This window comes from Micropterus salmoides, unplaced genomic scaffold, assembly GCF_014851395.1.
Source record: "Micropterus salmoides isolate LMB-PRFRI ecotype aquatic unplaced genomic scaffold, ASM1485139v1 Ms_hic_scaffold_7, whole genome shotgun sequence".
Taxonomy (NCBI): Eukaryota; Metazoa; Chordata; class Actinopteri; order Centrarchiformes; family Centrarchidae; genus Micropterus; species Micropterus salmoides.
The window spans coordinates 38,873,300-38,895,007 of NW_024044459.1; the positions used below are offsets into that span (position 1 = coordinate 38,873,300).

General features: G+C 50.5%; 1 protein-coding gene across 3 annotated transcripts in view; it reads left to right on the forward strand.

Annotated features, from left to right (window-relative positions):
- The window catches only part of LOC119891413 (regulator of G-protein signaling 3-like), a 52,656-nt gene extending 32,037 nt beyond the window's left edge, over positions 1-20,619 (forward strand). For all 3 annotated transcript variants that reach the window (XM_038703047.1, XM_038703046.1, XM_038703048.1), the window contains 17 exons: positions 894-975; positions 1,077-1,182; positions 3,360-3,456; positions 3,855-3,905; positions 4,040-4,303; positions 4,405-4,444; positions 4,523-4,779; positions 6,034-6,117; positions 10,676-10,787; positions 11,317-11,486; positions 14,286-14,838; positions 15,023-15,246; positions 17,228-17,274; positions 17,466-17,564; positions 17,952-18,013; positions 18,140-18,306; positions 19,675-20,619. In XM_038703047.1, the coding sequence (XP_038558975.1) occupies positions 894-975; positions 1,077-1,182; positions 3,360-3,456; positions 3,855-3,905; positions 4,040-4,303; positions 4,405-4,444; positions 4,523-4,779; positions 6,034-6,117; positions 10,676-10,787; positions 11,317-11,486; positions 14,286-14,838; positions 15,023-15,246; positions 17,228-17,274; positions 17,466-17,564; positions 17,952-18,013; positions 18,140-18,306; positions 19,675-19,908 (2,649 nt within the window). In that variant the 3' untranslated portion in view covers positions 19,909-20,619. The remainder of the gene's footprint in view (positions 1-893; positions 976-1,076; positions 1,183-3,359; positions 3,457-3,854; positions 3,906-4,039; positions 4,304-4,404; positions 4,445-4,522; positions 4,780-6,033; positions 6,118-10,675; positions 10,788-11,316; positions 11,487-14,285; positions 14,839-15,022; positions 15,247-17,227; positions 17,275-17,465; positions 17,565-17,951; positions 18,014-18,139; positions 18,307-19,674) is intronic.
- Positions 20,620-21,708: the final 1,089 nt, after the last annotated feature.

Sequence of the window (21,708 nt, forward strand, 5' to 3'; positions counted from 1 at the left end):
GACACTTTTGGAGGTTTAGAAAGTCTAATAGGAGCTCCGCCTGTCTCCAGTCATCACTGTGTTAAAATGTGACTCTGTGGACATGTGGACCAGGCTGACCCTGCAGAGAAGCACAAACACTGAGGGTCTCAGTCCTCTTTAAAGACCTCAGCCCCTGCAGGAGTTTTAATATCAGCCTGTCAGTCTGAGCTCAGGGACATCAAACTTCCTTTGTGCAGAGAAAACTCTCAGGAGGAGCCGACCTTTCCTCCAGAGCGCCAGTGTTTGCAGAGTCATGGAAACAGCTCGGAGACCAGGACCCAGACAGACCTCCAGTCTGGGTCTGACAGAAACATCTTGACTCTGTCAACATGAGTGAACACGGCGCCCCCTGCAGGCTGCACGCTGCACTGCTTGAAACGAAGACGGCTTCATAGCAGAACGTCAGGAGACGAGTCTTCGTGTCGGTACCCCGTCTAACTGAATGTGACACCTGAACCAGGAACCGGACGTGTCGTTGGTTTATTGATTGATAGTTGTTTCTTGGTTTCACACAGATCTGAGCTCGTTTCCAGAGAGATGATGATTTTATCATCATGTTTGTTTCAGATTGTTTTTCTTTGATCATCATCTGCAAAATCCTAAAATTACATTTACTCATGTGGCAGAGCTTTTACCCAGCGTCACACACAAACATCCCCACAGTGGCACACGGGGTAGAGCGGGTTGGCCGTTAATCGGAAGGCCGGCGTTTCAATCCCCGGCTCCTCCAGACTGCGTGTCGAAGTGTCCTGGCGGCTGTTCACATTGCTCCACCAATGTGTGAATGTTGAGCTCAAAGACTAGAAAGAGAGCGTGTGTGTTTCCATATGTACTGAGCTGACAGTCTCTGCTGCCCGTGTCGTCGTCTGCAGGTGAACGTTGTTCGAGGAAAAGATGGTTTTGGATTCACGATCTGCTCCGACTGTCCGGTCCGAGTCCAGGCCGTCGACTCTGGTGAGAAACCACAAACGCACTAAAACTGTGATGTCATTCTATACAACTGGTAATAATGTCTGTGACATCATCAGTGACATCATCTGTCTGTCTGTCTGTAGGCGGTCCGGCTCATCAGGCGGGTCTCCGTCAGGGAGACTCGGTCCTGCAGCTGAACGGACTTCCTGTCGAAACCTGGAAGTGTGTCGACCTTGCCCACGCCATCAGGTAACCACGCCCCTCATTCTGACTCAGTACCTGTGGAGAGGCAGTGGGAGGAGCATAATTGTCCTCGCCAAGACACATTGTAGGAACGCCCACCACAGGAGTGCTTTACCCGAGATTCCCGTCGCTGAGAGAGCGGATAGCAGGATCCTGTGGTTGACTGCGTCAAAGGCAGCTGATAGGCCAAGCAGGATAAGAACCGAGGACTGGGCAGCAGCTTCAGCTGACCTTAGAGTGGCCCCTCTTAAAACCAGACTGATCGGATCTAGGATGTCATTCACTCAGCCCTCAGTACAGTCTGAAGGCGGCCTGTTTCTAAAGTGATCTCAGATTAAACAGACCACAGCCCTCAGTACAGTCTGAAGGCGGCCTGTTTCTAAAGTGATCTCAGATTAAACAGACCTCAGCCCTCAGTACAGTCTGAAGGCGGCCTGTTTCTAAAGTGATCTCAGATTAAACAGACCACAGCCCTCAGTACAGTCTGAAGGCGGCCTGTTTCTAAGGTGATCGCAGATTTTACAGACCTCAGCCCTCAGTACAGTCTGAAGGCGGGCGAATGTGATCTCAGATTAAATAGACTTCAGCCCTCTGTACAGTCTGAAGGCGGCCTGTTTCTAAAGTGATCTCAGATTAAACAGACCTCAGCCCTCAGTACAGTCTGAAGGCGGCCTGTTTCTAAAGTGATCTCAGATTAAACAGACCTCAGCCCTCAGTACAGTCTGAAGGCGGCCTGTTTCTAAGGTGATCGCAGATTTTACAGACCTCAGCCCTCAGTACAGTCTGAAGGCGGGCGAATGTGATTTCAGATTAAATAGACTTCAGCCCTCAGTACAGTCTGAAGGCGGCCTGTTTCTAAGGTGATCGCAGATTTTACAGACCTCAGCCCTCAGTACAGTCTGAAGGCGGGCGAATGTGATCTCAGATTAAATAGACTTCAGCCCTCTTACAGTCTGAAGGCGGCCTGTTTCTAAAGTGATCTCAGATTAAACAGACCACAGCCCTCAGTACAGTCTGAAGGCGGCCTGTTTCTAAAGTGATCTCAGTTTAAACAGACCACAGCCCTCAGTACAGTCTGAAGGCGGCCTGTTTCTAAGGTGATCGCAGATTTTACAGACCTCAGCCCTCAGTACAGTCTTAAGGCGGGCAAATGTGATCTCAGATAAACAGACCTCAGCCCTCAGTACAGTCTGAAGGCGGCCTGTTTCTAAAGTGATCTCAGATTAAACAGACCTCAGCCCTCAGTACAGTCTGAAGGCGGCCTGTTTCTAAGGTGATCGCAGATTTTACAGACCTCAGCCCTCAGTACAGTCTGAAGGCGGGCGAATGTGATCTCAGATTAAATAGACTTCAGCCCTCAGTACAGTCTGAAGGCGGCCTGTTTCTAAGGTGATCGCAGATTTTACAGACCTCAGCCCTCAGTACAGTCTGAAGGCGGCCTGTTTCTAAGGTGATCGCAGATTTTACAGACCTCAGCCCTCAGTACAGTCTGAAGGCGGGCGAATGTGATCTCAGATTAAATAGACTTCAGCCCTCAGTACAGTCTGAAGGCGGCCTGTTTCTAAGGTGATCGCAGATTTTACAGACCTCAGCCCTCAGTACAGTCTTAAGGCGGGCAAATGTGATCTCAGATTAAACAGACCTCAGCCCTCAGTACAGTCTGAAGGCGGCCTGTTTCTAAAGTGATCTCAGATTAAACAGACCACAGCCCTCAGTACAGTCTGAAGGCGGCCTGTTTCTAAGGTGATCGCAGATTTTACAGACCTCAGCCCTCAGTACAGTCTGAAGGCGGGCGAATGTGATCTCAGATTAAACAGGCGCAGCCCTCAGTACAGTTTGAAGGCGGTCTGTTTCTAAGGTGATCTCAGATTTTACAGACCTCAGCCCTCAGTACAGTCTTAAGGCGGGCAAATGTGATCTCAGATAAACAGACCAGCCCTCACTACTGTCTGAGGGCGGGCGAATGTGATCTCAGATTAAACAGACATCAGCCCTCAGTACCGTCTGAAGGCGGGCGAATGTGATCTAAGATTAATCAGACAACAGCCCTCAGATCTCACACTGTTTTAGTTCAGTATTTTAGCGAAGGAACACTTTTTGTTAAATAATAATTAGATGTACATGTTTAACTTTTATACTGACTCTGCTGATATCCACATTAAAATTTGTGTCTGTGGGTTCAGGAGTTGTCCGTCTCAGATCGTGCTGGTGGTCTGGAGAGGGTTACCTGAGCTCCGGTCAGGATGTGAGGCTTCGCTCCGCCCACCTGCACACAACACGGTGAGTCTTCACCTGCTGGTCAGAACAGGAAGTTCTGCACTGATGTTCTAATGTGAGGTCCTACTAGCACTTTGACTTTCTGCTACTGGAAGGTTTTATATATCATTACAACACTTTACTAATGAGATGCATCATGAGGCCCCATGATGCTGCTGGGATTTACATTTCGCTCTCACATGCCCAGAACTCAGAACCTTTAGTCAGTCTGATGGAAGCATTGTGGCCCCCGCTGGTTAGGCTGCTCGGTAGATGCCCACAGGGGACTGAACTCCTATTGACAGGAAGTGAGGCCTGCAGGGTCCGACCTGGACGCCTGACAGAAAGAAGTTATCAGAAAGCTTTACTCAGCAGGATCGATGACGTCTCTCTGATCTTCACTTCCTGTGTTGTGGTTGTAGGGTCTCCACCTGAACTCCGCCTCCACGCTGGCCAGCGACTCGAGGAAGAAGGTGCCGTAACAGAACCTTTAAAAGGGCGATGACCTCACTTGTTGGTGAACCAGCCGCCTGCTTCTCTTGGAGTGGGTCAGATGAGCTAATCTTATGCTAAGCTAACGTCACCTTGTTTCCTCTTTGTTTCCTAGACAACAGGCAGGAAGCTGCTGCCTCACCCCGCCCACAGTAAGCATGGCCCCAGATGGGGTCAGAGGTCGGGGGTGAGGTCCGGTTTAGGGGCTCTGGGTTCTCTGTGGAGGGACAGGAAGGAGGAGCAGGAGGAGGAACAGGAGGAGGAGGAGGAGGAGGTGACTGAGTATTCACCTCGCACCACCACGCTCAAGGGCACCCGTGTGACATCATCACATGGAGACAATTACATCATCCTGTCACCTGTCAACCCGGGAGAACAGGTGAGTCTTTGGAAACGAGGTCTCCAGGGGTCTCCAGGTTCCCACCTCTGGATCTTCCGCCTGAAATAAAAGGTTCTCCGCCTGTGCTCTCTGTGTTTCAGCTGCTGCAGCCGGTTTATCACGACAGGAACGGAACGATCGGTACAGCGTCCTCACTGAGTGCTGATCATCTTTCGCTGTCTTGATTAGAATCTGATCACCTGTGTCTCTGATCACCAGGGCGTCTGTACCAGACTCACCCCAGCAGAGGTCAGAACCTGCTCCACGACCCCCGACCCGGGATGTCACAGCGGCCATTCACTGGTCACACTTCCACCCTCACCCATACCCCCCCCACCTCCTCTTCATCAGCCCAGCCCACCAACTACGGCAACTACCAGAACTGCACCATCGTCCAGTCACATCTGCCCTGCTCCACCTACGGAACCTACGTCACCCTGGCACCCAAAACCCTCATCTTCCCCATCTTCGTCCAGGTCAGAGCCTAAAACCTTTAACCCGAACCAGTCCCAGGTCAGAGCCTAAAACCTTTAACCCAAACCAGTCCCAGAACCAAAGACCCTCATCTTCCCCATCTTCATCCGGGTCAGAGCCTAAAACCTTTAACCCGAACCAGTCCCAGAACCAAAGACCCTCATCTTCCCCATCTTCATCCGGGTCAGAGCCTAAAACCTTTAACCCGAACCAGTCCCAGAACCAAAGACCCTCATCTTCCCCATCTTCATCCGGGTCAGAGCCTAAAACCTTTAACCCGAACCAGTCCCAGAACCAAAGACCCTCATCTTCCCCATCTTCATCCGGGTCAGAGCCTAAAACCTTTAACCCGAACCAGTCCCAGGTCAGAGCCTAAAACCTTTAACCCGAACCAGTCCCAGAACCAAAGACCCTCATCTTCCCCATCTTCATCCGGGTCAGAGCCTAAAACCTTTAACCCGAACCAGTCCCAGGTCAGAGCCTAAAACCTTTAACCCGAACCAGTCCCAGAACCAAAGACCCTCATCTTCCCCATCTTCATCTGGGTCAGAGCCTAAAACCTTTAACCCGAACCAGTCCCAGAACCAAAGACCCTCATCTTCCGCATCTTCATCCAGGTCAGAACCTAAAACCTTTAACCCGAACCAGTCCCAGGTCAGAGCCTAAAACCTTTAACCCGAACCAGTCCCAGAACCAAAGACCCTCATCTTCCGCATCTTCATCCAGGTCAGAACCTAAAACCTTTAACCCGAACCAGTCCCAGAACCAAAGACCCTCATCTTCCCCATCTTCATCCAGGTCAGAACCTAAAACCTTTAACCCGAACCAGTCCCAGAACCAAAGACCCTCATCTTCCCCATCTTCATCCAGGTCAGAACCTAAAACCTTTAACCCGAACCAGTCCCAGAACCAAAGACCCTCATCTTCCCCATCTTCATCCAGGTCAGAACCTAAAACCTTTAACCCGAACCAGTCCCAGAACCAAAGACCCTCATCTTCCCCATCTTCATCTGGGTCAGAATCTATAATTCAGAACCAATCTGTGACTCTTATATCTAACCTAGAACACAAACTAGAACCTTGAACCTGACCTAGAACCAATCTAGTCCTAACCTAGATCTTTTCACCTCAGCCAGAACCAAGGCCCTTATATTGAACCTAGAACACAAGCCAAAACCCCGTCAACCTAACCCAGAACCAGTCCCGGACCAAGATACAGCTGGCTTGATGTTCTGTTCTCTTGTTGTTGTTTCCAGCCTCTGGATCTGTGCAGCCCGGACAGAACCCTGCTGATGTCAGAGGAAATGGTTCTACACCAGGCTGACCTGCTGCCTGCGAAGGTACCTGTACTGCAGTATACTGTAAATGTTCTGCTCAGTGACTCAGGGTCCAGCTTCTGTTCTGAAGATCTTTGGTTGGACCCAACAAGATGTCACACTGACCGTTCTGTTGTCTGACAGAATAAATGATTAATCCAGAAAAGACTTGCTGATATCCTGCCCGTAATACTTCTGCCAAGTTAACCAGTACTGCACGAATAATAGTACTACTACAATGACTGCACAGGAGGTACACACAGAGTACTGTCTGCTGATTATCGACTACAGCAGAACCTGATCCTGAAGGACACCACGACCTCTGAGAGCTGAACCAGGATCAGTTTCACAGTAATGGATCACACTGCTGACACACAGACTGTTTCTGGGAATGTTTTAGTTTCATGGTTTGTTCGGCTGGAAGCTGAGACGTCTGTCTGCTGTCCGTTAGACGCTAACACAGCAGCAGAGGTCAGAGGTCAAAGTGACATCACGCGCTAATTGCTAACACAGCAGCAGAGGTCAGAGGTCAAAGTGACATCACGCGCTAACTGCTAACACAGCAGCAGAGGTCAGAGGTCAAAGTGACATCACGCGCTAACCGCTAACACAGCAGCAGAGGCCAAAGTGACATCACGTGCTAACCGCTAACACAGCAGCAGAGGTCAAAGTGACATCATGACATCACATGCTAACCGCTAACATCATGACATCACGTGCTAACCGCTAACACAGCAGCAGAGGCCAAAGTGACATCATGACATCACATGCTAACCGCTAACATCATGACATCACGTGCTAACCGCTAACACAGCAGCAGAGGTCAAAGTGACATCACGTGCTAACCGCTAACACAGCAGCAGAGGTCAAAGTGACATCACGCGCTAACCGCTAACACAGCAGCAGAGGTCAAAGTGACATCACGTGCTAACCGCTAACACAGCAGCAGAGGTCAAAGTGACATCACGTGCTAACCGCTAACACAGCAGCAGAGGTCAGAGGTCAAAGTGACATCACGTGCTAACCGCTAACACAGCAGCAGAGGTCAAAGTGACCTCACGTGCTAACCGCTAACACAGCAGCAGAGGTCAAAGTGACATCACGTGCTAACCGCTAACACAGCAGCAGAGGCCAAAGTGACATCATGACATCACATGCTAACCGCTAACATCATGACATCACATGCTAACCGCTAACACAGCAGCAGAGGTCAAAGTGACATCATGACATCACGTGCTAACCGCTAACACAGCAGCAGAGGTTAAAGTGACATCACGTGCTAACCGCTAACACAGCAGCAGAGGTCAAAGTGACATCACGCGCTAACCGCTAACACAGCAGCAGAGGTCAAAGTGACCTCACGTGCTAACCGCTAACACAGCAGCAGAGGTCAAAGTGACATCATGACATCACGTGCTAACCGCTAACACAGCAGCAGAGGTCAAAGTGACATCACGTGCTAACCGCTAACACAGCAGCAGAGGTCAAAGTGACATCACGTGCTAACCGCTAACACAGCAGCAGAGGTCAAAGTGACATCACGTGCTAACCGCTAACACAGCAGCAGAGGTCAAAGTGACCTCACGTGCTAACCGCTAACACAGCAGCAGAGGTCAAAGTGACATCATGACATCACATGCTAACCGCTAACATCATGACATCACGTGCTAACCGCTAACACAGCAGCAGAGGTCAAAGTGACATCACGTGCTAACCGCTAACACAGCAGCAGAGGTCAAAGTGACATCACGTGCTAACCGCTAACACAGCAGCAGAGGTCAAAGTGACATCACGTGCTAACCGCTAACACAGCAGCAGAGGCCAAAGTGACATCACGTGCTAACCGCTAACACAGCAGCAGAGGTCAAAGTGACCTCACGTGCTAACCGCTAACATCATGACATCACATGCTAACCGCTAACATCATGACATCACGTGCTAACCGCTAACACAGCAGCAGAGGTCAAAGTGACATCATGACATCACGTGCTAACCGCTAACACAGCAGCAGAGGTCAAAGTGACATCACGTGCTAACCGCTAACACAGCAGCAGAGGTCAAAGTGACATCACGTGCTAACCGCTAACACAGCAGCAGAGGTCAAAGTGACATCATGACATCACGTGCTAACCGCTAACACAGCAGCAGAGGTCAAAGTGACATCATGACATCACGTGCTAACCGCTAACACAGCAGCAGAGGTCAAAGTGACATCACGTGCTAACCGCTAACACAGCAGCAGAGGTCAAAGTGACATCACGTGCTAACCGCTAACACAGCAGCAGAGGTCAAAGTGACATCACGCGCTAACTGCTAACACAGCAGCAGAGGTCAGAGGTCAAAGTGACATCACGTGCTAACCGCTAACACAGCAGCAGAGGTTAAAGTGACATCACGTGCTAACCGCTAACACAGCAGCAGAGGTCAAAGTGACATCACGTGCTAACCGCTAACACAGCAGCAGAGGTCAAAGTGACATCATGACATCACATGCTAACCGCTAACACAGCAGCGGAGGTCAAAGTGACATCATGACATCATATGCTAACCGCTAACATCATGACATCACATGCTAACCGCTAACATCATGACATCACATGCTAACCGCTAACATCATGACATCACATGCTAACCGCTAACACAGCAGCAGAGGTCAAAGTGACATCATGACATCACGTGCTAACCGCTAACACAGCAGCAGAGGTCAAAGTGACATCACGTGCTAACCGCTAACACAGCAGCAGAGGTCAAAGTGACATCACGTGCTAACCGCTAACACAGCAGCAGAGGTTAAAGTGACATCACGTGCTAACCGCTAACACAGCAGCAGAGGTCAAAGTGACATCATGACATCACGTGCTAACCGCTAACACAGCAGCAGAGGTTAAAGTGACATCACGCGCTAACCGCTAACACAGCAGCAGAGGTCAAAGTGACATCACGCGCTAACCGCTAACACAGCAGCAGAGGTCAAAGTGACATCACGTGCTAACCGCTAACACAGCAGCAGAGGTCAAAGTGACATCATGACATCACGTGCTAACCGCTAACACAGCAGCAGAGGTCAAAGTGACATCACGTGCTAACCGCTAACACAGCAGCAGAGGTCAAAGTGACATCACGCGCTAACCGCTAACACAGCAGCAGAGGTCAAAGTGACATCACGTGCTAACCGCTAACACAGCAGCAGAGGCCAAAGTGACATCATGACATCACGTGCTAACCGCTAACACAGCAGCAGAGGTCAAAGTGACATCACGTGCTAACCGCTAACACAGCAGCAGAGGTCAAAGTGACATCACGTGCTAACCGCTAACACAGCAGCAGAGGTTAAAGTGACATCACGTGCTAACCGCTAACACAGCAGCAGAGGTCAAAGTGACATCATGACATCACGTGCTAACCGCTAACACAGCAGCAGAGGTTAAAGTGACATCACGTGCTAACCGCTAACACAGCAGCAGAGGCCAAAGTGACATCACGTGCTAACCGCTAACACAGCAGCAGAGGCCAAAGTGACATCATGACATCACATGCTAACCGCTAACACAGCAGCGGAGGTCAAAGTGACATCATGACATCATATGCTAACCGCTAACATCATGACATCACATGCTAACCGCTAACATCATGACATCACATGCTAACCGCGTGCCGCATGCTAACCATCACATGCTAACCGCTAACACAGCAGCAGAGGTCAAAGTGACATCACGTGCTAACCGCTAACACAGCAGCAGAGGTCAAAGTGACATCACGTGCTAACCGCTAACACAGCAGCAGAGGTCAAAGTGACATCATGACATCACGTGCTAACCGCTAACACAGCAGCAGAGGTTAAAGTGACATCACGTGCTAACCGCTAACACAGCAGCAGAGGCCAAAGTGACATCACGTGCTAACCGCTAACACAGCAGCAGAGGTCAAAGTGACATCATGACATCACGTGCTAACCGCTAACACAGCAGCAGAGGTCAAAGTGACCTCACGTGCTAACCGCTAACACAGCAGCAGAGGTCAAAGTGACCTCACATGCTAACCGCTAACACAGTTTGGTTCAGTTTGGCCTGATTCCCCGCCCACACCGGCCAGCTGATTTCACCCTCTCTCCTCTGCCTCTGTCCTGTCAATGCGCCAGTCTGTTTAAGATTCTGAATTCTTATTGGACAACATCACAGCTTAGCTTGTAAATGATTAGGTGCCGCGGCGCGAGAAATGTGCGGCGCGTCCAAAATAATGAATAAATATTTATGGTAAAATACTTCTTTAAAACACACGGCGTCCTGCACATGGTTTTAAACAGACGCCATTATTCGCTATCAATAAGGAAATGCATTAGATTGGCCCTGTTAGCTGGAGGAAATCTTGGATCTTATTGGTGTAGAACGGCAGCGCTGCAACCGAGAGCAACAGGCTGAATCACTGGGCAACATCAAGTGATACGCTGCTCACAGAACCAGCAGCGGGTTCTCGTTAGAGCCTGGTGGAACTGCTGGGACACTGAGCTACTCATGACGACAGTGAGACACAAATGTAGAACCGTCACGCTCACTTTTTCTCTTTCTCTTTCTGTGTGTGTCAGGTGACCGTGTTGATCTACAGTGACCTGCTGCTGTTCACCAGAGAGGACGAAGCTGGACGCTGCAACGTCCTACAGAGCCCACTGTACCTGAACACACTGCAGCTCAGAGAGGGTTAGCACGCACGCACGCACGCACGCACGCACGCACGCACGCACGCGTTTTTTGGTTTGTTCCACTTCCCGTTTTGTCTCTGAGCTTCCTGTTGCTGCTGTAGTAAAGACAGGTCCACAGTCTGGGTCCTGATTGGTTCACACAGAAACACAGTTAGACCTGACTTCACTATGACATCACCACAGAGCATTACCTCGTATCTCCAGGACCCCATCAGCAGCAGGTGAACCTCGTGTCCTCAGAGTTGATGTTGAAGCAGGACCAATGGGCAGCGTGAGGATCTGAGCCACTCTGACAAGAACCAAACTGTGATGGCTCGAGAACTGGGTCAGAACCTCTCAGAATGGGGTCCAGAAGTCACAGCTGCGAACTGCGAACCGGGGACAGGGTCGGGGGGGCGAAGCTACTAGTGCGATGCTTTGGACCATGTTCTGCTGGAACCCTTGGCCCCTGCGGTCAGAAGGGCCCAGCAGTATCAGGCGGGGGGGTCGTAATGTTATGGCTGATCGGTGTGTTGTGGTGTGTTCAGTGTCGTCAGAGCCGCTCCAGATCTACTTCCTGCAGAGCGCGCAGAGCTGCTGGCGCTGTCTCTTCAGTCTGGAGGCCTTCAGCATCGAGCAGAAGGTCAGGGTCAGTCTCTGTCTCCATGACAACATCCAACTACAGCTGGTCGCCCAGGAGAGCGGACACACCCACCAGGTACGCCACAGACACCCCTGTAAACACACCTACCCACCCCACAGGAAGGTGAACCAGCTCGCCATAGCTCAGACCATAGACAGTATCTGACTGGACGAAGCCCCCTGCTGGTTTGAACGGCGAGCAGCCTGTTAATACAATACCACTACAGGGCCACTTCCTGTCGGCACCAGCGTCTACTGCGCGTGATCGCGCAGCATAACCGTGGCAACGGCAGAAACACCGTAATTCTGGTAGCTGCATAGCGGCACAAACAAAAAGTTTCTCGGCTCAGTGTGTTTGTCAGCCCGCCTCCGAGGCTCACCTGCCAAACACCAACGCAGCGTCACGTATGGCCGAATAGTTGTTTTAGATTCACAGAGTTTATAATCTGAGCAGTCCGGGTACGTCTCTCGTGTGCGACGGGGTGTCACAGGGTCATTTTTGGGCCTACATAGAACCGTCCTTGCAGGCTTTGGTCGGCTTCACTGTCCGATCTCTGGCTTACCCCCTTGGCTCAGACAGACAGCTTAGGGTCGGCCCTCCTACTGGTGGGAGGTCGTAGTCAGACGTGGCGAGACGGGAAAACTCCGAAATTCCTCGCGATGGATGAAGCCCCGGCTCACGCCGCTGATGTCCAAGTCTGTGTCCTCTTAAATCTCAGGCCAAAAACTTTCTCCTGAATCATTTTATCTCACCAGTCTCTTCTTAACTGGGACATCACAGCTAGAGGAGGTGCACTCAGAGCTAGAGGAGGTGCACTCAGAGCTAGAGGAGGTGCACTCAGAGCTAGAGGAGGTGGACTCAGAGCTAGAGGAGGTGGACATCAGAGCTAGAGGAGGTGGACATCAGAGCTAGAGGAGGTGGACATCAGAGCTAGAGGAGGTGGACATCACAGCTAGAGGAGGTGCACTCAGAGCTAGAGGAGGTGGACATCAGAGCTAGAGGAGGTGGACATCAGAGCTAGAGGAGGTGGACATCAGAGCTAGAGGAGGTGGACTCAGAGCTAGAGGAGGTGCACTCAGAGCTAGAGGAGGTGCACATCAGAGCTAGAGGAGGTGCACTCAGAGCTAGAGGAGGTGCACTCAGAGCTAGAGGAGGTGCACATCAGAGCTAGAGGAGGTGGACTCAGAGCTAGAGGAGGTGGACTCAGAGCTAGAGGAGGTGCACTCAGAGCTAGAGGAGGTGCACTCAGAGCTAGAGGAGGTGGACATCAGAGCTAGAGGAGGTGCACTCAGAGCTAGAGGAGGTGCACTCAGAGCTAGAGGAGGTGGACATCAGAGCTAGAGGAGGTGGACATCAGAGCTAGAGGAGGTGGACATCAGAGCTAGAGGAGGTGGACATCAGAGCTAGAGGAGGTGGACATCAGAGCTAGAGGAGGTGGACTCAGAGCTAGAGGAGGTGGACTCAGAGCTAGAGGAGGTGGACATCAGAGCTAGAGGAGGTGGACTCAGAGCTAGAGGAGGTGGACATCACAGCTAGAGGAGGTGGACATCAGAGCTAGAGGAGGTGGACATCAGAGCTAGAGGAGGTGGACATCACAGCTAGAGGAGGTGGACTCAGAGCTAGAGGAGGTGGACATCACAGCTAGAGGAGGTGGACATCACAGCTAGAGGAGGTGGACTCAGAGCTAGAGGAGGTGGACATCAGAGCTAGAGGAGGTGCACTCAGAGCTAGAGGAGGTGGACATCAGAGCTAGAGGAGGTGCACTCAGAGCTAGAGGAGGTGGACATCACAGCTAGAGGAGGTGCACTCAGAGCTAGAGGAGGTGGACATCAGAGCTAGAGGAGGTGGACATCAGAGCTAGAGGAGGTGCACTCAGAGCTAGAGGAGGTGGACATCAGAGCTAGAGGAGGTGCACTCAGAGCTAGAGGAGGTGGACATCAGAGCTAGAGGAGGTGGACATCAGAGCTAGAGGAGGTGGACATCAGAGCTAGAGGAGGTGGACATCAGAGCTAGAGGAGGTGGACATCAGAGCTAGAGGAGGTGGACATCACAGCTAGAGGAGGTGCACTCAGAGCTAGAGGAGGTGCACTCAGAGCTAGAGGAGGTGGACATCAGAGCTAGAGGAGGTGGACATCAGAGCTAGAGGAGGTGCACTCAGAGCTAGAGGAGGTGCACTCAGAGCTAGAGGAGGTGGACATCAGAGCTAGAGGAGGTGGACATCAGAGCTAGAGGAGGTGGACATCAGAGCTAGAGGAGGTGCACTCAGAGCTAGAGGAGGTGCACTCAGAGCTAGAGGAGGTGGACATCACAGCTAGAGGAGGTGGACATCACAGCTAGAGGAGGTGCACTCAGAGCTAGAGGAGGTGGACAGAGCTAGAGGAGGTGGACATCACAGCTAGAGGAGGTGCACTCAGAGCTAGAGGAGGTGGACAGAGCTAGAGGAGGTGGACATCAGAGCTAGAGGAGGTGCACTCAGAGCTAGAGGAGGTGGACAGAGCTAGAGGAGGTGGACAGAGCTAGAGGAGGTGTGAAAACACGTCTTATCAAGTGTTGTTTTCGACATGCAGGGCGTCACATCAAGTCAACAACAGTTCAAAGCAACGAGCCGTTAGACTAATGTTTAAAGGAGAGACGAGGCGTCAGCGTCGGTCCAGGTCCAGGTCCAGGTCCAGGTCCAGGTCCAGGTCCAGGTCCAGGTCCAGGAACAGATCGAAGCGCGTCTGAAGTAACGCCAACGTAGCGTCACATGACAGGATTTCAGCCGCATGTTGTTGATCTGTGACTCCTCTATGGCAGCATTGCATCTTACCTCCTCCTCTTTCTCTCCTCCTCCTCTCGTCTTCTCTCGCCCTCTTCTCTCCTCCTCCTCCTCAGCTCTCAGACCTCCCCTCAGACCTTGGCCTCCTCTCTCTCCGTCAGTCCGACCTCATCTATCATCCTTCCGCTCCTTACTCCTCTTCTGATCCTCCCCTCCTCCGCCCCTCCTCCCCCTACTCCTCTCTCTGTGACTCCCTCAGACCTCCCTCCCCCTCCACTTACTCCCCCAGCTCTCCCTTCTCCTCCTCCTCCACTCCTCTTCCCCACTTCTCCTCTCTCTCCCCATGCACCACGTCTTCCTCACCTCCTTCCAGAACCTTCATCACCCCACCTCACCTCCTCCCTCCGCCTCCCTCCTCCTCCTCCTCCACCCAGAGGAGTCTGGTCTGGAAGGAGAGAGGAGGAGCAGAGGAAGAGGTGGAAGAGCGGCAGCAAGGAGAGGGGGAGAGCGCCTCGGAAACATCAGAGAACACCGGAGGTGTAGGGGGGCGGCGCCTCCTGCTCGGCCCCTACCACTTCAACATGAAGGAGGAGCAGGAGGAGGAGGAGAGTGATGAAGACGAGGAGGAAGGAGGCGCTGAGGAGTTTCTCCCCTGCTGCAGACCTGCAGGTCAGTCTGACAGGTTTCGGGTGTTAAAGGTGTCCACGAACAGAATCAGAGAGCCTGTTGAAGCTCCTCTTCAGTGTTCTTAGTCGGCGCTGCAGCAGGTTTAATGTTTCTGGGTGTAAAAAGGTCTCCTGGCCTGTTTGAGGTGTCAGCTGAATAAAAACACTGCTGTTGTTTCCTGTTTCAGTTCTGCGTCGCTCTCTCTCTGAGGGTTCTCTACTGCAGGAGCCTCGATCGCCCCGCTTCCTGTCCGACAGCACCATCCATAGACTCACCCGCCCGACGACCTTTGACCTCGACCCCGTCACATGCCCGGGCCACCGCCCCCCCTCCATCCACACCCTCAGGAAACAGCTGACCAGAGAGGGCAGGTCTCTGCACCACATGCTGCTGCTGCTCAACGGCTCCAAGGTAGGACCGGCAAAGACTAGGACAGACCGGCAAAGACTAGGACAGACCAGCAGAGACTAGGACAGACCAGCTGAGACTAGGACAGACCAGCAGAGACTAGGACAGACCAGCAGAGACTAGGACAGACCAGCTGAGACTAGGGCGGAGTTCCACAGGAGACCAGTGGAGACCCGTCGAATAGAGGAGACCAGTAGACTAAAGAGGAGACTAGTAGAGACCAGTAGAGGAAAAAGGAGACCAGTAGAGACCAGTAGAGGAAAAGGGAGACCAGTAGAGACCAGTAGAGGAAAAGGGAGACCAGTAGAGACCAGTAGAGGAAAAGGGAGACCAGTAGAGACCAGTAGAGTATAGAGGAGACCAGTAGAGACCAGTAGAGTATAGAGGAGACCAGTAGAGACCAGTAGAGTATAGAGGAGACCAGTAGAGACCAGTAGAGTATAGAGGAGACCAGTAGAGACCAGTAGAGTATAGAGGAGACCAGTAGAGTATAGAGGAGACCAGTAGAGTATAGAGGAGACCAGTAGAGACCAGTAGAGTATAGAGGAGACCAGTAGAGTGTAGAGGAGACCAGTAGAGTATAGAGGAGACCAGTAGAGTATAGAGGAGACCAGTAGAGTGTAGAGGAGACCAGTAGAGACCAGTAGAGGAAAAAGGAGACCAGTAGAGACCAGTAGAGGAAAAAGGAGACCAGTAGAGACCAGTAGAGGAAAAAGGAGACCAGTAGAGACCAGTAGAGGAAAAAGGAGACCAGTAGAGACCAGTAGAGGAAAAAGGAGACCAGTAGAGACCAGTAGAGGAAAAAGGAGACCAGTAGAGGAAAGAGGAGACCAGTAGAGACCAGTAGAGGAAAAGGGAGACCAGTAGAGACCAGTAGAGGAAAAGGGAGACCAGTAGAGGAAAGAGGAGACCAGTAGAGGAAAGAGGAGACCAGTAGAGGAAAAGGGAGACCAGTAGAGGAAAGAGGAGACCAGTAGAGTATAGAGGAGACCAGTAGAGACCAGTAGAGGAAAGAGGAGACCAGTAGAGGAAAAAGGAGACCAGTAGAGGAAAGAGGAGACCAGTAGAGACCAGTAGAGGAAAAAGGAGACCAGTAGAGGAAAGAGGAGACCAGTAGAGACCAGCAGAGGAAAGAGGAGACCAGTAGAGTACAGAGGAGACTAGTAGAGACCAGTAGAGGAAAAAGGAGACCAGTAGAGGGTAGAGGAAAAAGGAGACCAGTAGAGGAAAGAGGAGACCAGTAGAGACCAGTAGAGGAAAAAGGAGACCAGTAGAGACCAGTAGAGTGTAGAGGAGACCAGTAGAGACCAGTAGAGGAAAAAGGAGACCAGTAGAGACCAGTAGAGGAAAGAGGAGACCAGTAGAGACCAGTAGAGGAAAAAGGAGACCAGTAGAGACCAGTAGAGGAAAGAGGAGACCAGTAGAGACCAGTAGAGTGTAGAGGAGACCAGTAGAGACCAGTAGAGTGTAGAGGAGACCAGTAGAGACCAGTAGAGGAAAAGGGAGACCAGTAGAGACCAGTAGAGGAAAGAGGAGACCAGTAGAGTGTAGAGGAGACCAGTAGAGACCAGTAGAGGAAAAGGGAGACCAGTAGAGACCAGTAGAGGAAAGAGGAGACCAGTAGAGACCAGTAGAGGAAAAAGGAGACCAGTAGAGACCAGTAGAGGAAAAAGGAGACCAGTAGAGGAAAGAGGAGACCAGTAGAGACCAGTAGAGGAAAAAGGAGACCAGTAGAGACCAGTAGAGGAAAAAGGAGACCAGTAGAGGAAAGAGGAGACCAGTAGAGACCAGTAGAGGAAAAAGGAGACCAGTAGAGTGTAGAGGAGACCAGTAGAGACCAGTAGAGGAAAAGGGAGACCAGTAGAGGAAAGAGGAGACCAGTAGAGACCAGTAGAGGAAAAGGGAGACCAGTAGAGACCAGTAGAGGAAAGAGGAGACCAGTAGAACCAGGTAGAGTCTGACAGTTGTTGTTTTGTTTGTTCAGGATCCGGAGTTCAGAAACCTTCAACTGAGGAAGAAGACCAAGAGTCTGTATGTACACACACTCTCTACTGAGCATGTGCAGTGGGTCCCACAGCTGTTAGTCAAATCAAGAGAGTTCCAATCAGGACTCATGGTTATTTCTGGTATCTCAGAGTGGGCGGGGCCTAAGATGGAATACTAAGAATCAGAGGTTAGGGTTTGATTGCACTTCCTGTCACTCATCATCATCGTCTCCTCAGAGCCGCTGATGTTCGGAGCCGCCTGGCGTTTCTACGGCCACGGAAGAAGAGTACCTGCGTCCATAGTAACAGTTTGGAGAAAGCCCTGAGAAACAACAGGTAGGAGCCCCGATCCCTGATCCTAAACCTGATCCTAACGTGAACCCTAAAACCAAGCCTGAACCCTCAGACAGGATCTGAAGATCTTGGTTTATACTGTCTAACTTGACTCTCGTGCTGACTGGTTCCAGTTGGTTCCAACAAGGTCCCACTACTGGTTCCAGCATAGCTCTACTGGTTTTGACTAAAGTCAGCCGGTTCCAACTGGTGTCTACTGGTTCTAACATGTTCCAGCTAGTTCTAATGTGTTCCTACTGGTTCCTGCTGGTCACGTTTGGTTCCTTCTTGGGTCCTAATGGTTTCAGATGGGTCCAGTTTCTTCTTAATGATTCAGTTTAGTTCCTGCTGGTTCCAGTGTGTCTGAGGTGCATTTGTTTTATTTTTCAGACCGTCTACAAGGGAGGTGCTGAGGTGGGCTGAGAGTCTGGAAGCTCTGCTGACCAATCAGTGTAAGACACATCGCTTCCTGTTTGTCTCTGTATTTAACCAATAATCAGTGAGGGGACAGGCCTACGTGGTATGACAGTCTGTCTCTATTGGCTGAACTGTCCCTTTGCTCTCTTCCTATTGGTCAGATGGTTTGGCGGTGTTCCGTCACTTCCTGAGGTCAGAGTTCAGCGAGGAGAACCTGGACTTCTGGTTGGCTGTGGAGAGGTTCAAGAGGACACGCCCCCTGAGCAAGATGGCCACTAGAGCTGCGAAAATCTACGACGAGTTCATTTCCACCAGCGCAGCGAGACAGGTACAGTCTGTCGGTCTGCGCTCTGAAGTCTGTAGTTAGAAACAGCCCATTGTTCCGGCACCGGACGTCTCGCACCGCCGCAACCTCCGTGACGTGTCTCCCGCTCACTTTGCCTCGGTGGTAGCCTCCGCTCTAACTCCCCTCAACACGTTTTCCTCACTCGAGGTCAATGATGCCGCCCAGTCTCTGCGCTCTACACTGAGCCTGTGCCTGGATAGCCTGTGTCCTCTACACACCAAGCCTGCTCGCCAGAACCAGTTCCACCCGTGGCAACTGCTACCATCCGTGGGCTGCGTACTGATCTCAGAGCCGCTGAACGAAAATGGTAAAAACCAAAGACCCTGCCGACCTTAAGGGATACCAGCTGCTCCTATCCTCCTTCTCAACCAGCATCAGTGCTGCCAGAACTGTGAGCACAGCACAAGAAAACCCCCCATCTCACAGTCCTTATACATGTCTCCCTCCGTCTCCCTCCGTCTCCCTCCATCTCCCTCCATCTCCCTCCATCTCCCTCCACCAAGGCTAACATGTAGCAGTCCTACTACATCTGTTCCTCTGCCCTCCCAGGTCAATTCACTCTCCTCGTTTACTCCTCTCACTGAGAGCGAAGTATCAGGACTGTTGACCCGTAGCCGTCAGTACGCCACCCAGCTTCTGATACAGGCCTAATCCCTCTGCCCTCCTAGCAGGTCTTCTACCTTGTGCGGTGAAACCCTTACAAATGGTTCAGAACGCAGCAGCGCGTCTGGTTTTTGATCAGCCCAAAAGGACTCATGTCCCTCCATTACTCAGTGACCTCCACTGGCTCCCCGGGGCCTCCAGAATCAAATCCAAGTCCCTAATCCTGCATACAGAGTGACTACTGGGTCTGCACCATCTACCTAAATTCCATAATCCAAGCCTACGTTCCTTCTGGGCCGCTACGCTCCTCCAACGAACGCCGCCTGGCTCTGCCGTCCCTTCACACAAAGCAATCCCAGTCCCTGTTCTCATCTGTGACACCATGATGGTGGAACGAGCTACCACACGCCATCAGAGCAGGAGCGTCCCTCTCTGACTTCAAGAAGCTCTTGATAACTCATCTCTTCTGAGAACCCTTCCTCTGATAACACCTCTAACTCCTAACATGCACTTCCTGTGCTCTTCTTCTTCTATCCCCTCACAGCTTAGTAATATCTACTGTCAGGTCTAGATCTCTTACTGTGTTGGTGTTGTTCCTCAAATGTAACTCGCTTTGGATAAAAGTTTTACCAAATGAGTAAATGTAAATTACTGGTGCAACAAATGGAAACGTTTGTTCTACTGTACGCTGTCCCTTCTAAACGACTAAACTACTGGTCATGTGACGCCGCTGCGTTCTGTCTGCAGGTGAACGTGGACTCATCCGTCAGAGAAGCCACCAATCAGAGCCTGCGTCTTGGCGTTAAACCCTCCTCCTTCCAGCTGGCCCAGGATCAGATTTTCGGCTTGATGGTCACAGACAGTTACCCACGATTCCTCAGGTCCCGCCTCTACGCCCAGCTGGCCAATCAGCACACACATACAGCCACAGAGGTGGCCACTGACAGCGGAGCTGGGTCTGTGCCTGTCGGCCAATCGTGAGTGAGAAGACGACAGAGGCGGGGTCAGACTGATGGTCAACCAATCGGCTGTCATCTGTTCCAAGAAGAGCCGGCTAATTAAAAGAAACTATCCAGTTGCATTATGGGAAATGTAGGATCCAGTGTTTTCTCCACCTGTTGCTCAGATCCTTCACAGCTTCTTTGTTTGTTTCGTAGTGACAGCGAACCTCCTCAGTATTGTTTGAGTAATCAGTTTATCAGCTTTAACCCACTGAGTCAAATGTTTGTTTCGGTTCTAAAACTTCTAATTTTAAGTCTGTGAAACCTGAAGTGTTTTAAGTCACTGTTGGAGTTACTCTGTGTTTAATGCTAATAAACTAATGTTAGCATGCTAGCACACTAAACAAAGATGGTGAACCTGCTAAACATCAGCATGTTAGCATATTGAAGTTAGCCTTTAGCCTGCTGATATGGTGGTCACACAGGAGAGGCTTGTTGTCCTTCACGTTATAAATGTGTTCACTAAAACCAGCAGACGAGCCAAAGAGCTGACGTCTGAACATCAGGATCTTTGGAAAAGAAATAACGACCGTCTGTTTCTTGATTTTCTGCCTCAGTAACTTTGTAGTTAGTTAGTGAAGTTTGTGTGAATTACTAGACTGAAAATGCTGTTCTGTCACAGAAGATGATTAAAAACGTGTATCTGAGGTTTGTCTGCTCACCTGTTGGATAAAGAGACCGTGAGGATTGATTGAAGTTCTTTATTGGTTGTTGGCCACTTACTCATTTACCTTCATCCAAAGGGACAGGAACATGTTCCGGCTTGCCCGTATAGCATTAGGGGTCTGGGGACCCTCACTGGAGGTTTGTTCTGACCTGGATTAGATTCCCGGTCCTGCTGTTCGCAGGGCGATGACTCTACCCCGGCACCATCCAAATACAAACACCATCAGCCATAAACGGTATAAAAGAAGTGGCGTAGTCACGTGACGTCACTCTTTGGTTTGCAGACTACCTTTTGAAGCCTCGAGTTCGGCATTTTGTCAATCTAGCTTGGTTTGCAAGGTTCGTCCATAGAGACTTGTCAGTCCCTAAAGCCTCCCCTGCTTCCTGGTCTCTGTTCCTCTAAATGGGACCATAATTTACTAAATGAACATCATGCTGTGTTGAAGAAGACTTGAAACTAGCGACTGAGACCAGAAACTCATCAGGAAAGTGTTTACTGAGGGAATAAAATAACACTCTGATCATTTTCAACATCTACGGGTACAATTCTAATTTAGAAAATATCCAATTATTTGTTAAAACAGAAAATAGACTAAAGCATTGGCTAACAAAATTTCCAAACTCTCACATTTTCCTTGGAGGAGACTTTAATGTTACTCTAAATTCTGAGATTGACAGATGGCCACCTACAAAAGATAACAATAGAAATGCTTATTTTAAGCTTTTTATGGACAGGTATGATTTAACTGATGTAATTCATTTACCTGGAGTAACAAAGACAACTCTAGACTTTCTCAAATAGACTTCTGGTAGCAGTACTCATCTCTATAAAATTATTTTCAGATAATGCTTATAAAGCCAATTACTGGAAACTAAATAATTCTCTTCTTAAAGTGGATTAAACATTTTTTAACAAAGCTGGAAAATTTGTTTAGTGTTAATTGGGAGTTATTTAAATATGAATCAGCAAAATACCTAAGGAAGCTTGGTAGCAATCTTGCTAAAATGAAAATCAGAGGAACAAAGAGTTATCACAGGCATCTCGGTAATGTCTCAAATATCACCAGATGTCTTAACAGAGGAGGAGAAAATAGAAATGCTTAATCTACAAGAG